The 17,712-nt window shown below is 37.2% G+C and overlaps 1 protein-coding gene across 1 annotated transcript in view; it reads left to right on the top strand.

Moving 5' to 3' along the window:
- LOC114666327 (latent-transforming growth factor beta-binding protein 2-like) overlaps positions 1-17,712 on the top strand; it is a 418,209-nt gene that overhangs the window by 364,912 nt on the left and 35,585 nt on the right. Inside the window, exons 27-28 of the mRNA XM_051919743.1 lie at positions 5,565-5,687; positions 11,847-11,966. Coding sequence (XP_051775703.1) covers positions 5,565-5,687; positions 11,847-11,966 — 243 coding nt within the window. The remainder of the gene's footprint in view (positions 1-5,564; positions 5,688-11,846; positions 11,967-17,712) is intronic.

The raw sequence follows: 17,712 nt of genomic DNA, 5'->3' as shown, positions 1-17,712 counted from the left end.
AAATATCATTTTATGTCATATTATTGACCATGTAAAGGATATTATATATATATATATATATATATATATATATATATATATATATATATATATATATATATATATATATATATATATATATATAATTTTTTATTTATTTATTTATTAATTTTATTGTAATCATTCCATACAAATAGATCAATTTATACAAAAAAGAATTAAAGACAAATCAAACCCCACTCTTGAGAAGGAGAGCATGGCCAAAGGAGAATTGCTTAGGGCTTTTTAATAGGGCAAAAATAAACAAAAAAAAAAGGAAAAAATATATATAGGTAAATAAAAAATGGAGAAGGGAAAGAAATGTGGAAATAATTATTTCTTCTTATTCTAAAATATTATTGATTAGATCCTGCCAGGTTTTGAAAAAATTCTGTACAGATCCTCTAACTGAGAATTAGATTTTTTCCAATTTCAAATAATATAAAACATCGGTTTCCCACTGACTTATCAGAGGAGAGTTAGGATTTTTCCAATTTAACAAAATAAGTCTGCGTGCCAAAAGTGTAGTGAATGCAATCACCGTTTGCTTGTCCTTCTCCACTTCAAGTCCGTCTGGAAGAACACCGAACACAGCTGTTAGTGGGTTAGGAGGGATTGTGATACTAAGGCTGTCTGAGAGGCACTTAAAAATTTTAGTCCAAAATGATGTTAATTTGGTGCAGGCCCAGAACATGTGACCCAGGGAGGCAGGAGCTTGGTTGCAGCGTTCGCAGTTTGGATCTTGCCCCGGAAACATTTTGGACAGTTTTAAGCGAGACAGATGAGCTCGATATATAATTTTAAGTTGAATAATTCTATGCTTTGCACATATGGAGCTCGAGTGAATTCTCTGCAATGCTACCTTCCACTCCTTTTCTGATATATTAATTAAGAGATCTTTTTCCCAATGTCCTCTTGGATCTTTGAAAGGAAGGGACTCTAATAAGATTTTATATAATGCGGAAATGGTGTCTAATTCCTGGAAATATCGAAGGATATTAAATATTGATGAAAAATCCATTATATGTTCGATTATGTAAAATGGCCAGTAAAAAAGATCTTAACTGGATCTGTTTTTGGATAGTAAGTGTTCTAGAAATCTAATTATTTGGGATTTACTATGCTAAAATAAAATATAGACTACTGATTAATATACGAATAATCAGCCAAGAGATACATCTTTATTTGTTAATATTAGTTAACCTAAGGTGGGTGGCACTGTGGTTAGTGCTGTTGCCTTACTGGTTCGGAGTTGCAGGCACAAATCCTGCTTAGTCAATATCTCCATTGACGTTTATACATTCGCTCTGTGTCCGTATGGGTTTTCTCTGGTTTTCCTCCCATATCCTACAAACCTGATGTGCCTTGTGATGGACTGGTCCCATTTTCAAGGCAGGTTTCCACTGCTGCTGTTGGAGTTTTTGTTTTCTGTTTGTCAAGTGATGTTGTAGCATGTTTGCATTTCAGGCTATACATTAAAATGTTTATGGTAGAAACATTTACATGAAGTTTATTGCCATGATGGGTTTGAATTTTAAATCCCTGACAACTTATGTTATTCAGTCTTTAGCAGTTTCAAAATGCATAAGCACCATCCATATTACTAACCGAGAATGCTAAACCGGATGATGGACGCAGGCACATCCGGCAATGGGCCGTAGCTGCAAAAAGACGTACTGCGCAGGCGCAAAAAGAGTCCGCGAGAGTCGGCTGAGGAGCCGAGAAAGGCGGACAAAAGAGGGCGAGAGAGGCGGACAAGACCACAGAAAAAAGGAGTGAGCACAGGAAAAATGGAGAAATGAGGAAACGCAGGCAAAGCACGAAACACATTGCACACGAAACTAGACCCAAAAAAAAAAAAAAAAAAAAAAAAGAGGCTCGCGCACAACAGCAAGGCACCCACCCCCCCCCCTACGGGCACCGGACGGGACACACACCAAGAGGGGGATTCAACAAGCCCATGGAACACAAAAAAAAGAACACAAAACCACCCCACAGACCCTACAAGCAAGGGACGGGACACACACAAACAGGGCGATTCAACAAGACACAGGAACACAAAAAGAAAGAAGACGCTCGCGCGACAACAATCCCCAACCCCCCATCCCCCCCCCCCCCCCCCCCCACACACACACACATCCATAAGAAGTGACACCCAAAGCCACATATTCTAAAGTGAACATCAACACCTTCACACTAGACAGCATAGGTGTCAGCATTGGTGGATCTCCTTACAATAAAGCACTATTAACCGTTCAACTGCAGAAAAGGAAACATATTAACAGTGACTGCGATCCTCCTTATTACTTATCCATATTTCGCATGCTGAGAAAGAAACAAGTCATGAATACACGGTCACGGGTACAAAACGAAAAGGAAAGGATAACAGGAACAAACACACGAACACGAAAGAAACAACAAAATAGACGGCTATGCAGCATGGGTGGATCTCATTACAATAAGGCACTATTAACCATTCAACCGCAGAAAAGGCTCCATATTAACAGTGAGTGCAATAAGGCTCAATATTAACAGTGAGTGCAGTACTCCTTATTACTTATCCATATTTCTAAAAGAAAAAATGACTCGACTCCAAAAACGCAAAGCTCAACTAAAGCTTCTAACTAACGATGTACCTAAAAGTAAAAACTTTATGAACTGCATTAGATCCTACAATAGTTCATTTAATATGCACAAATCTACATCCTAGATCCACATGACGCAAACTATCAATCAAAGTGCTGCATCGCAACAGGCACGGATTCAAAACGAAACACCTCCCGTCTCAGACATACGTTAATGGCAGCGAAGGCTACAACTGGCTTCTCACGCAGCACAGGCAAATCGATTACAGCTCCAAAACAACACGTCCCAAATACTACACATGCAACAACGCGCCTCTCAAAAGGCACAAGCAAAACATACACCAGGAAAATTCATTCGGATTAATGAATGTCATTTGCAATCATTGTCATTCAGTTCACTTCCCTGAAGAAACAACTGGCAATACAAGTTATACATTTACACGTTGTTGTCAAAAGGGTCAAATTAGACTGCCTTCTTTACATTCATATACTGAATATCTACAGAAGCTTATAACTGACGATGTACCTGAAAGTGAAATCTTTATCAACTACATTAGATCCTACAAATCGGAATCCACTATGAACATTAACGGTAGCACTGCACGTGACATCCGTCTTGAAAAAATGTTGTTTATTGATGAATGTTCAATGGCATGAACAAACGTTTATGAATAATAATATTCGATTTGGAGGAAAGGTACTTTTATGAGGAGGAGATTTTAGACAGTGATTAGCTATTCTTCCAGATGCCATGCACTCAGCTATTGTTCAGTGCACCTTAAAATACACAGACAATTGGCATTGCTTTCAAAAGATAGTTAGTAAAAAAGATACGATGTCCAGAACCAAATCATAACAATTGCTTATTACAACTGAAAGATGGTACACTCACCAATACAGATGGACTTCAGCCACATATTATTACAATTCCTCAAACCTTTATCTGCGACGACTTAGTTACAGAGAGATTTGGAACAGCAATCTCATTAGACCAAATGCCCCTTTTAACACAACGCACTATATTATGTCCAAAAAATATTAATGTGGAAAACATAAATACCCAAGTCATTCCATTACTTCCTGGAAAGACACAACTCTTTCTAAGCTCTGACAAACTTGACTCTGATCACAACAATAACCATCTTAAATGACCTTACAAGTTCTGAGCTGGAATTACCTTTTACACTTAAACGGCGTGTACAAAGAAATTTTCAAATAAACCTTTACACTGTGCCACACACTTTATTGTTTGCTTTCTATTTGCATCATCTACACCGTCACACTATTCTATATCTCATTCATACATCACGCTCTTTGTCATTCCCAACACCAGGGGTTGGCGAGCGAAGCAAGCAGGGGGCGGAGCCCCCTAGTACATACATAGAGTACATAATAATAATAATAATAAATAATAATTCATTACATTTATATAGCGCTTTTCTCAGTACTCAAAGCGCTATACACACAGGGAGGAACCGGGAAGCGAACCCACAATCTTCCACAGTCTCCTTACTGCAAAGCAGCAGCACTACCACTGCGCCACCTGTGAGGACAACTTTTTACATACACTTTTTATATTAGATTGCTTGGAATGTGTGTTTATTTTATTGTGAATTTGTCGGCCCTTAAGGTGTACCTCCTTATAGCACCAAGTAAAATGTACTATATAATAAAACACTAAGGTCTTTAGGGGAGTGACTGAGAGAGGACGTGCAAGTGACTGAGACACACAAGAATGAATAAAGGCATAGGAGGCACGTGGAGAGTCACCTTCAAAGATGGGAAGTATAAATGTGGACAGGAGGTGAGCAAGGCGCCTCAAAAATAATGGGACTCTGAGAAGCAGACTTTACAGAAAAGTGCTCAACAGAGTGAGAACCCATCAAGAGGGTCTCAGACACACGCGAGGATACCAAGATAAAGTACTGAAGATACCAGTACGGCAAGAGATATCAAATATTTTTACATTTATTATATATTACCTGTTTTTGACAGGTAACACAGCTAGTACTGAATAATCCCAGAAGCATAACAAATGTCAACAACAGGAAAATACTTTGTGTTCTTATCAGAACCAACAGTACATCCCACTTCACCATTAGTATTTCTTACTTCTTACAGAGGTCTTGGCCAGTATAGAGGGAAGCCATGAAGGTCATTGATGCATACTCGTGATAGCTCTGTTCTATGTGTAGTATTTGTTCAATCACATAGTCTGACAATTGACAGACAATTCTAATGGTTGGGGAATGAACTTTCTATGGCACTTATCCTCTTTCTGGCAGCTGCACAGTCCAGATGTAAAAGTATTCTTTTGATTTGTCTACTTTAGATTGAAAAAACTTTGGAAGTTCCCTCTTCCTTTATTTATTTATGTTTGAAGATGACAGTAATCTACTTCCTCTCCTCATAGATAGGGTGCTCACCATATTATCTTGCTTTACTCCCCATTCACAAATATATCACAGGAAATAATGAAGTCACCGTCAAAGTATGTGTTCCTTTTACTATTCTCCACAAATAAAAACAAATGACAGGAAAGAAAGCATTGATTTTTGTAAAATATTGCATATTTATTATAATCAGATACTTGCTGCATGTGTACAGTTTGTCATGTTTTATTTTGGTTAAAGAATACTGGGAATCTCCTGCCGTTTATATGACGATAGTATCTTTTTAAAGTGGCCTTAAAATACAGCTCTCAGGGACATTCATTAAACACCAAAAACTGGTGGTATGGCTGATTATTTACATTTCATAAGATCATGAAAATGCAGAGGTGTCTTTATAAACTCAAGCAACTGATTCATAAACAATAAAACATTATGCAAAGATTAGACACCTGTCACAATATTGTGAATCCTTGTGAACATACTGGGTAAATCCCAACTAAGTGACGACTACTGACTTAAAACAGGGAGGATGAATAGCACTCATTCTATTCTGATAATCTCTTTGCAGATGTCAATGAGTGTGAGGAGCCTACTACATGCTCAAGAGGCCAGTGTCTGAACATTGGTGGGTCATACCAGTGCATCTGTGATGCGGGATTTCAGTTTTCAGAGGAGACTAAAGATTGTGAAGGTAAGAACAAGATTCAATAATCCATCCATTTTCCAACCCGCAGGGTCACGGGGGTCTGCTGGAGCCAATCCCAGCCAACACAGGGCACAAGGCAGGAACCAATCCCGGGCAGGGTGCCAACCCACCACAGCAATTCAATAATAATAATAATAATTCATTACATTTATATAGCACTTTTCTTAGTACTCAAAGCGCTATCCACACAGGGAGGAACCGGGAAGCAAATCCACAATCTTCCACAGTCTCCTTACTGCAAAGCAGCAGCACTACCACTGCGCCACCTGTGAGGACATCAACAGGCAGCAACAATTGTTTTCAGATCAGAAACCTTTTGAATGACTACGCTAACGGTTTTGAAACAGCCACTGTTATTTGCATCTTCATGCAGTATTTTACTTAACCTCTCACACATATCAGTTGTTTTTACTCATGGATGACTTTATTATGGCTTCTTAAATGTTACAGAAGCAGTTTGTGTAATGATATTTTGCATGAGTAGAATCAAAATGGAGTTAGTATATAAATTAAATTAATCAAACAAAGGCTTATGTGCAAAGACACAGCTACTAAAAAAACTCTGTACAAGGCATCTATTAAATCATTTAGTGGAACATTGCTTCTAAACTTACGCCATTGTGTATTGCTTGATTGTAGCTAATTTAATTCTAAATGAGATCTTCTTGTAGCTCTAAAACAAAGAAACAATAAATATCCTATATGTAAACAAATGCTATAAGTTTATATTGAATATAATAATAATATATGTTTTATATATATACTGTATATATATATAAGCAGCTGGAGATCCACAAAGGGAGAAAAAATGAATCACGTGTCATAAAGTAGTTTTTATTCCTGAGCTTTCAGCCCCTACCAGGAGCCTTCATCAGAGGATAATGCTTAGACATACAAGAATCAAAGGCAATACAATAGCAAAAATTAGGTGGGGGATGGGGGGGGGGGGGGGGGGGATTGGTTGTAAAGTTTTATTTATTATGAACATGTTCTACTTAAGTTTGCATATGCTGGGTTTATGTCACAACATTGCCTCCAATCCAATTCACCATGGAAAAAGAAATGAACCAACACATCAGCTTCCTGGACATCTCCATTGTAAGAAGTAACGACACCACCCTGACCACTAGTGTTTACCGTAAAGAATTCTATGCAGACAAGATATTACACTTTGCCAGCAATCACCCATTGTCTCATAAACGGAGCTGTGTTAAAACTTTATTCAGAAGAGTCCACACCCATTGTAATATGAAGGAAACAAAAATGAACGAAAGACGCTATTTTTTCCATCTTTTCACTTCAAACAGATACTCAAAGACATTCATTAAACAATGCCTACACAGAAGATGCCAAAAAACTCAGCAAACAATTGACTCGAACCAGACCCCCCATCCCACCTGGTACGCACTTCCTTATCATTACGGTGTGTCTGAAGGTGCAGCACGCATCCTGGCCAAATCAGGCATCAGAATAGCACACAAACCTTTGAACAATCTGCGCACTGTCCTTTTCAACGCTAAAAACAAGAAATCGACAGCAGAAACACAAAATGCAGTTTATAGCATTCCATGCAGTTCTTGCCCAGCGGTATACATAGGACAAACATCAAAAAGAATCACAACACGTATACAGGAACATCACAAAGCCGTTAGAAGTAAGGACTCACAATCACAGATCTATACACATACAAAATCAACAGGACATAAGTTTAACTGGGACAATGTACAAGTAAGATCTAAGGCCAGTACTAAAAGTTAATAAGTTAATAAATAAATAATTGGATAAAAACCAAGTGTAGACAGTGAAGGTTAAAATCAATCCATAAATAAACCCTTAAAATGAGGTTAAAATCTAAGAGACAGTTCCTTTAAAAAAATTCATGAGCCCCAATGCTTCCATCTAGAATCTGACATCTCCTCTACTTATCCTGTTCAGACCTTGCAGTAAGAGGAGATGCTCACCGACAGGCTTGAGTCCCCATTGCCGGGCCTTCAGTAACCATGGGGCTCCATGCTGAGCTGCATACAGTACTGTGCAAAAGTTTTAGGCAGGTGTGAAAAAATGCTGTAAACAAAGAATGCTTTCAGAAATATAAATAATGATTGTTTATTGTTATCAATTTACAAAATGCAAAGTGAGCGAACAAAAGAAAAATCTAAATCAAATCAATATTTAGTGTTACTACCTTTTGCCTTCAAACCAGCATCAATTCTTATAGGTACACTTGCACAAAGTCAGGGATTTTGTAGGATTCTAGTCAGGTGTATGATCAACCAATTCTACCAAACAGGTGCTAATGATCATCAATGTCACACGTAGGTTGAAACACAGTCATTAACTGAAACAGAAACAGCTGTGTAGGAGGCTTAAAACTGGGTGAGGAACAGCCAAACTCTGCTACCAAGGTGAGGTTATGGAAGACAGTTTCATGTCATGGCAAGATTGAGCACAGCAACAAGACACAACGTAGTTCCACTGCATCAGCAAGGTCTCTCCCAGACAAAGATTTCAAAGCAGACTGGGGTTTCAAGATGTGCTGTTCAAGCTCTTTTGAAGAAGCACAAAGAAACGGGCAATGTTGAGGATCGTAGACACAGTGGTCGGCCAAGGAAACTTAGTGCAGCAGATGAAAGACACATCAAGCTTATTACCCTTCGAAATCGGAAGATGTCCAGCAGTGCCATCAGCTCAGAACTGGCAGAAACCAGTGGGACCCAGGTACACCCATCTACTGTCCGGAGAAGTCTGGCCAGAAGTGGTCTTCATGGAAGAGTTGCAGCCAAAAAGCCATACCTCCGACGTGGAAACAAGGCCAAGCGACTCAAGTATGCACAAAAACATAGGAACTGGGGTGCAGAAAAATGGCAGCAGGTGCTCTGGACTGATGAGTCAAAATTTGAAATATTTGGCTGCAGCAGAAGGTAGTTTGTTCATCGAAGGGCTGGAGAGCGGTACAATAATAAGTGTCTGCAGGCAACAGTGAAGCATGGTGGAGGGTCCTTGAATGTTTGGGGCTGCATTTCTGCAAATGGAGTTGGAGATTTGGTCAGGATTAATGGTGTTCTCAATGCTGAGAAATACAGGCAGATACTTATCCATCATGCAATACCATCAGGGAGGCGTATGATTGGCACCAAATTTATTCTGCAGCAGGACAACGACCCCAAACATACAGTCAAAGTCATTAAGAACTATCTTCAGTGTAAAGAAGAACAAGAAGTCCTGGAAGTGATGGTATGGCCCCCACAGAGCCCTGATCTCAACATCATCGAGTGTGTCTGAGATTACATGAAGAGACAGAAGGATGTGAGGAAGCCTACATCCACAGAAGACCTGTGGTTAGTTCTCCAAGATGTTTGAAACAACCTACCAGCCGAGTTCCTTCAAAAACTGTGTGCAAGTGTACCTAGAAGAATTGATGCTGTTTAGAAGGCAAAGGGTGGTCACACCAAACATTGATTTGATTTAGATTTCTCTTTTGTTCATTCACTGCATCTTGTTGGTTGATGAAAATAAATGATGAACACTTCCATTTTTGAAAGCATTCTTTGTTTACAGCATTTTTTCACACCTGCCTAAAACTTTTGCACAGTACTGTACATCTCCTGACACCTGTCCCATGGCATGTGCGGGAGACACTGCATGCCTGGCGATCGCTCAGTAGGAACACCCTCTCTTCTGCCTCAGCCTTCTCGCCCTGAGGCTCCACTCCCAACCACCAGTCTCCAATCTATCCCATATGGGCAATCGCTCTCCTGTCTTTCTTCCCATTTTTCTTCCTCTACTTTTAACCACTGTCCTTCCTTTCTCCTCTTCCTCGCTCACTGGCCAGTCTATGTTTTTCCTTTTTCCCTTGCTGAGTCTTTCTTATATGCCTCCATGGGCGCAGTTGCGCACTGCAGGAAGCCGATGAAGCAACTGAGACACACCACACCCTCTCGTGCAGGTGCATCTTGCCCCAGTTATCTCACCAGCCTCCCGGCGCTGCGTGAGCACACACACCCAAAGAGTTCAAGCCGGCCAATTAATTATTTATTTAAAAAACAGCCACCTTTTTCTAAGCCGCTATACCACACACCTGCTTACTGCATTTGTGATACTGAAAAAAGTATGTGTTTGAACAGCCCTTAATTTTATTTTTAAATAAGGTATAGGAACAGGACCTGTGTATGCCACTGTGTCCCAGAATAAAACAATGGTATTGCAGCATGTCCTTTCACTTATACCTACACACAAGAACCCCTCACATTCTTAAGTGGTATACAGAATATCAAGACCAATTCATAGTGATGATAACACCTAAACCCTAATTTCATCCTTTCCTTTCACCAAATTACTAATAACCAAAATTAATAACCTCTTAAAGTCATTATAATAAGGAACAAACCTGAGTGTGTTGTGGATTTCAAAATGTATTAGCCATGAATAGCCACCACCATCATAAACTGAGTAAACAACACAAAATGCCCTCAACACAATACAAATTACCCAGAGTAATTAGAGTGAAATGAAAAAAAAAGATTTAGCTATTTAACTACTATAAATAATTATTTAATTCTGTTATTGTCCATCTCACCTAGTAGAATATGTTTTTCATGTCCATGGAGTACGGCGATAGACCTGAAGCATCATTTAATAAACTGAAGTAGCACTACAGACAGGGTGAGCTCAATCTACCACCTAACTACACTAATAGTTTTAAAGGAATACTACACTCTAAAAATGATATGCTTTATATGTTACCACTCCATGTATTTTGTAGTGATGAAACAATGTTTAATCTCATGTTCTTATGGAGAACGGAGATAGACTTTCTGATAGAATAGACATCTTTGGAGGCCAATGCTTAACCACAGCAAAATATCAAAAACATCCCTGAAAAATCTCATGTGTCACATAATTCACATGTCAGGTCATGTTGGACACAAACTTTAGTATTGGAGACAGGACTCCTGACCAATGAATGAGGGACACACGTTTCACACATGTTAGAAAGTTTTTCTTTACTGAAAGTGAGCTTTTTCTTCTCAGAAACCAGAGACGCATGGAATAAATTACCAAATAACGTGGTAGAGGTTGGGACTTAAGGGACTTTCAAAACTCAATGTTATTTTGGAAAAAAAAAATAGGCAAATAGGAATGTTGAGGTTTGTAGGGCTGCATGGCCTGTTGTTCTCAAAACTGCTCCAGCATTTTTTATGGAACAGAATTTCACCATTTCTCTAAGTAGTTAAATTTGAAGGCATTTATCCAAACTCTGAATTAGTTTTTTTTTTCTTCAAAAGAAACATGGAAAGCTATAGGTAGACTGATTGGTAGTTCATCTTCTAAAGCAGTTATTTCAGCATATGATTAGATGAAGAATGAGAAGCTCAATTAAGAAATTTTACAGTCATATCTTTCCTGTTGGACTTTTCCATGCATTGTTAGAGTGTTAAAATTGCCATCAAATAATTTTCAGTTTGCTCCTACAATGTCAAGTTCTAACTCATCTATTTCCTTAGAACAGCCCTGACTAAAAACTTAAATGTCATTTTTAGAAGATGTGTAAATGATGATGGCTGTTTGGTTATAAATTGAGTAAAACCCTTAAAGGAAACAAATGTTTGTTTTTTGAAGGACTATTTAATTTTGCTATTCATCTTAGTGTGGTTTTGGTTTTAGAAAACTTGTTTCATTATTTTATTAATTTGAATTTGACCTGGAAACATCATCTATACAACTACATCTATAAAATCAAATAATTTTTAGCCATGCTGAATCAAGTTGCCAGCAAACTTTTTGTTTTGTTCCATTGATAATTATTAGCTAGGGAGATTTTTCTTAGGTTTGACTAAATACTCACACAAAAACTGTTTTGTCACCACTCAAAAACGAAGTTCTGTACGTCGGGCCAGATTTTCACTTTAAAAGTCAAAGTTTCAAGGTCATATTTCAAGGAGAAAAAACTAGCCAAACACATGTAAGTGTTCTCAGGGAATATAAATTATATTACTTTTTTTTACTGTTCTTTTCTCTATTTCGTTATATTATACACTATTGCTTTGAAAATATTATTCTTGGAACATTTTAGTAATCACAGTTGACTCATTGGTTTTTGAAACAGAACATAGGCTTCTTGCTTATTATTGTTGCTGTCTTTAGATAAGGATGAATGTATGGAGTATGGCATTAACATCTGTGGCACGTGGCGCTGCGAGAATACCATCGGCTCGTACAGGTGCTTTATGGGTTGTCAGAATGGAGAAACAACTGGAGATTGTGGTGAGTTATTTGTTGTTCATTTTTCTAAACAAAGTATTTGCCTGATGTGGTTCCATGGCATTTTAGGAGTTTGGAGTTAAAAGACAAATTTACCTCAGTAGAAGTATGCAGCTCACAAAGATGGAGTATTTTCTTTTTTTTGCAAACAAGTCATTTTTGAAAAATGACCTGTAGTCATGTAGAATTATTGAAACAATGGTCTGGGGAAAACATAATTAGTCAATAAATACTGATAAAATATCAACCCTGTTGCCTCAATGAATATCAAGTTTACTTACTTAAGCCTTTATTATAAATGCCTATATTGAAATAAAAGTATAACTTAAAATGTATACATTTATTTCTACAGTGTGTAGCTCAATATGCTTTACAAGACGTTAAAGAAAAAAATCACATATACAATAAATAAATAAACACAAAAAAATAATAAACGCATAAAATAAAAAATAGATAAATACAGACTTACATATTACAGATAAACGAGTGAGTGATACAAGTCCTTAAATATGGATTAAATCAGTACATTCATTTTTAAAGTCTCCAGTGATTTTAACAATAAGTCCAAATACTATGGACAGAAAAAGAAAACATCCAAGTCAAAAGACCACCCTACCCCCAGTGGGCATTCTGCGAGATATAAATGTGCTAAAGTCATTCGTTATTGTTAGGGTGCGCTGTCGTATAGGATTACAGGCAGTGGATCTCATTGAAAGTTGGGGGTCCACATTCCTTCCAACATCACAGACCGCAGAAGCAGAGTACTTTGATCAGATGGCAGTGGTGCAAGACGCCATCACAGAAAATCAGAAAAGAAAACTGAGAATAGTAGAGATTACTAATGATTGCAAATCCATTAAGCATATGATATTGCAATTAATACCATAGTCTATTAAAACACTTGCAAAAAAAGCAACTTTGAAAGGCCAAATTAAAAGAGTGGATTCTTAGAGCTTTTTTAAAAAGTTCCACGCTCTTAGCCTGGCATATCTCTATTGGTAAAGCTTTCCAGATTTTTGGTGCATAACAGCAAAAGGCCGCCTCACCATTTCTTTTATGCTTTGCTCTGGGAATAAGCTAACCGCTATTAGAAGATCTAACATTGTGACTGGAAATATAAAGGAGCAAGCACTCAAAACCATAAGAAGCAACAAGATTATTCAAAGCTTTATATAGGTTTAAAAGTATTTTAAAGTGAATTCTGAAGTCCACAGGTAACCAATTTAACAAAAACCAGTAAGATGTGTTCCAGTTTTCTTTTGCTGATTAAGATTCTTGATGCTCCATCTTGAACTAGCTTCATTTAGTTTTTGTCTTTCTTGGGCAGCCTTGTTATGAATGCCTTATTGTAACGTAGCCAGCTAAAAACAAACACATTAATTATTTTTTCAGTGTCTTGGGATTTCATAGCAGGTCTTACTTTTCCAATATATCTTAAATGAAAAAACACAATCTTGGAACTACAGTTATTATGCTATTTGAAGTTTAGATCTGAGTCCATAACACCTTAATTCTTTACTTTTGGCTTGATTTGTCAAAAGTCAAAATGAACTTTATTGTCATCTCAGCCATATACAAGTATACAGATAGACGAAATTGCGAAGCTCAGGGTCCACAGTGTAACAACATGACATGCAAATAATAAATTAAAAATAGAATTAAAATTTAAATTTAAAATTAAAACACAAACAAGACAAGACATTGTGCAAAGACAAGACAAAGACGTAGCAGCAATATTGATGTGTAAGATATGTAATATAATAAATAAATAAATAATAAATAATAGATATAGATAATACAGAAATTATCAGTGTATGATAATAGTTGTTTAAGACATGTGTAAACAATGACAGGTAAGAATCTTTCACAGAAGAAGGATATCAAGAGTGTCAAAATACTTCAAGGTCAGTAGGAGATTTCCAGTTCTTTTCTACCTGCACACTCGTCTTTGCAGGACAGTGGCTCGCATGTATAACAGTTCTGTTTTTAGAGGTGGTTGAGGCCGTGTGGAAGGTCCCAGGGGGCAGCCTGGTGTTAAGGAGTCTAACAGCTTGGGAGTAAAAACTCTCCTGCAGCCTGGCAGATCTGGCTTTGATGCTGAAGTATCTTCTCTTGGAAAGAGAGGCCAGGACATCAAGTTTATTTCTAGACCCTCGCTTTTTTCATTTCTTCCAACAGCTAAAATTTAATTTTTTTCCCTTATTAAGCTTAAGGAAATTGCTACTCACCCATTCTATAATGTTATTAAGATATTTGATCAGAGGACTTAGAGGCAGTGATCAGATAAGTAAAGATGTATGTCATCTGCATAGTTGTTGTAGTTCATCTTGTGTTTTAAAATAATCTGACTTAACAGGAGTATGTAGAATAAAAATAACAGTGGGTGCAGATTCGATTCCTGAACCTCCCACACATAATCATCACAATTTACAACAAATTTTCTACCTGTTCTGTAAGACTAAAACCAGTTTAAGACACTACCAGAGGGATCCACCTAGTGACTGGTGGGATTAATGAAAATACCGTGGTCTATGGTGTCAAATGCTGTGTTCAGATCCAAGAGAACAAGAAGAGACATGATGTCTGAGTCAACATTAAAAATTAAATTATGAACTGCTTAAACCAACACAGTTCCTGCACTTTAGTGTAAAACTTGACTGAAACCTTTCAAGAATAGGGCTTTTATTCAAGTAATCATATAACTGTTGAAAAGCTACTCTTTCTAGAAGTTTATTTTAAAAAGGCAAGTTAGAGATAGGTATAAAATTATCAAAGACAGAATAATCATATTTCTTAAGTAGTGGTTTAATTACTGCAGACTTTAAAGAATCTGGAAACATCTAATAAACTATCTCTGGTCCACTGTCAATTAGCAAATCAGAAAGTTCTTGAAAAAGCCTGCTGGAACAGGGTCAAGGACACAAGTGGATATTTTTTTGACTGATCATTCTATGAAGATCAGATAAACGTATTTTAGTAAAGGAATTTAATTCATCATAATGAGCACACTGAGGTTAAGCACAGTTTGCTTTTGAAGAATATATTATATTACATCCAATATTACCTCTTTATTTTTAAAAAATGTTACATAAGCCTCATGTTTTTATCATGAAGGTTTCCGGAGCCAACCCATCTTGGAGCTGAGTTTAGAAGATGCTTAATAGTTGAAAATAATACTCTCAGTTTTTCCACATAATCATTTGCATTTTTACTACCTCTCAAGTTGGACTGCTTGTGCTCATTATATCATAACTGACTGTTAATTTAGTTTTCCTCCACTTTAATCCACCCCTTCCGACATTTGCTTTTATGTTTACACAGTGTTTGGTATTTAATTGGTGGAAGATTTACGTTTTTTAAGATCAACTATGTCACCTTAGTATTAAACATTTCCATCTGACTGTTTACATTGCAGTCCGTATTAAGCACTGAGTTCAGACTGGCTGTTCAGTATATTAGTAAACTGAGAAGCTGCACCGGCATCAAAGTCATGTCTGTTAACAACGTAATGCTCTTTAGCTCTAGTTACCAATATTACATGTGAAATAAAATGAAGAAATGGTCAGATATACCAGTATCCATGACCTGCCTTGCATCGATTGTTAATTCTTTTGAAATGATTAGGTCCAGCATGTGTCCTGCTTTCTGTGTTGGCTGAGTGACATGCTGACTGAGATCAAAGAAATGCAGCAAGTTAATAAACTCTCTTGCTTTTATGATCTATCTATCCATCCATGTTCCAACCTGCTGAATCCGAACACAGGGTCACGGGGGGTCTGCTGGAGCCAATCCCAGCCAACACAGGGTGCATGGCAGGAACCAATCCCGGGCAGGGCACCAACCCACCGCAGGACACAGACACACACATACACATACCCACCAAACACACTAGGGACAATTTTAGAATTGCCAATGCACCTAACCTGCATGTCTTTGGACTGTGGGAGGAAACCGGAGCACCCAGAGGAAACCCACACAGACACGCGGAGAACATGCAAACTCCACGCAGGGAGGACCCATGCTTTTATGATGTACTGGATATTTACAAGAAATCTGAGATCACCTAGTACAAGGAACCCATCATAATTAGTTATTATTATAGACAATAAGTATGAGAATTTAATGATAAAAGACGCATTATACTTTGGTGTACAATAAATGGTCAGCATGAGAGCATGTAGTATTCCTTGAATAACTATGGCAAGATACCTAAAAAACGTGAAAGCACCAGAACTGATAATTTTACAGTTAAACTGACAAGAGTAAATACTCACTTAACCACCACCTATATTTCCAAGAGTAGCAGAGTGAACAAAATTATAATTTAATTAACACTTTAGCACCGTCACGTTTTGCACAAAGTTACAAGGTCTGTTTTCCTTCAGTCCAAATGTCAAAAAACAGCTCAATTTAACTTCTTTTGAATGTACGCCTTAACTGTTTTTAGCACAAATTTGTATTACACTTATCCAGACACTTAGCAACAGCCTCTGAGTGAACAATACTGGAGATCTTATTGAAGATTTTATAACTGCCATAACATGTTAGGACTGCTATACATACAAGCTTTTACACAACCATCTAAGACCTGGAAAATGCACACCCTCTGTTCACCCTTGCATCACACTGTTTATTGCAGCAATAAAGATAAAAAGGAAAATCACACCTTATGGAGGCTCATGCATTGATTCTTCAGTAGCAAGTGACAGAATGCTATTTAAGTAGTTTAAAATAAAAGAGAACACAAAAGCATTTTCCAATATGTTTTAAAATAAAATAATTTTATGTTGAACCTGTTTGTAACTATGACATTTTTTCCTACATATTGGTGTTAAGTATTCCTAAGAAAGTCCAGGATGGTCTTGAGAGAAAGGCTTGTAGTAGTTTCTAAATTGAGAAGCTTTGGTTTTGATAGTGGGACCTCTGACATGAGATGTTAGTTGGTTTTCTGAACAAGACTACAAGTAATGATCTACAAGTGATGATCTGATAAACTCCTTAAGTACTCTGTTTGCCCAAATCTAAATTTCCAAATAGTCTCATGGTTCCAACACGACATCGTAACTTGAGCAAAGTATAAAACAAGTTAGTATTTGGCTCTTATCTGAAGGGTTTTTCCAGGTTTATTGCCATTAGCAGTGAATAATCGAACTGATTTTCTTTGTCTATTTCCAAGAATAACAAAGTTAAAACTTAATAACAATAACAGGTGTGATTGTTGGCTCAATATAAACCTTTTCTATGTCATGTCTAGTTTTCTACAAAAGACTACTTTTTTGTTTCTGCTGTGGTTGATGGCATACAAATGAAAAAACAGGTTTCCATCTTGAAATGCTCCTTAAACATGTCAAAGAAGTTATAGCTCTGGATGTACTTTGTTAATATATAATGTTACAAATCAAGGGTGCACAGCATCTTTTAAATGAGATCCAAAATCACAAAAGAGCTCCATGACAGATTAGCCAAAGTATCCAGAGTTGCCCGGGTATATTTGTGTCATGGTTAAGGTATGAAAGCAAATATCATTATGTTTTTCAAATATTGATACTGGCTAAAATGCCAGTCTCCCGTTCATCATCTACACTACCTTTCTACAATATGTCAAGAATATGTTCATTTTGTGTATGATTATGGTTGCTCTTTGCTGGGTTGGAGCCGCGAACATTACTACTTTGTATTTCCTGGTTTAGTGTGGCTTAATAAACAGATTTTTAATCCCACATTAATGAACTTGACATCTTGTTGAATA

The sequence above is a fragment of the Erpetoichthys calabaricus genome, chromosome 16 (assembly GCF_900747795.2).
Source record: "Erpetoichthys calabaricus chromosome 16, fErpCal1.3, whole genome shotgun sequence".
NCBI classification, from domain to species: Eukaryota; Metazoa; Chordata; class Cladistia; order Polypteriformes; family Polypteridae; genus Erpetoichthys; species Erpetoichthys calabaricus.
This window is presented reverse-complemented; position numbering and strand designations above follow the sequence as displayed.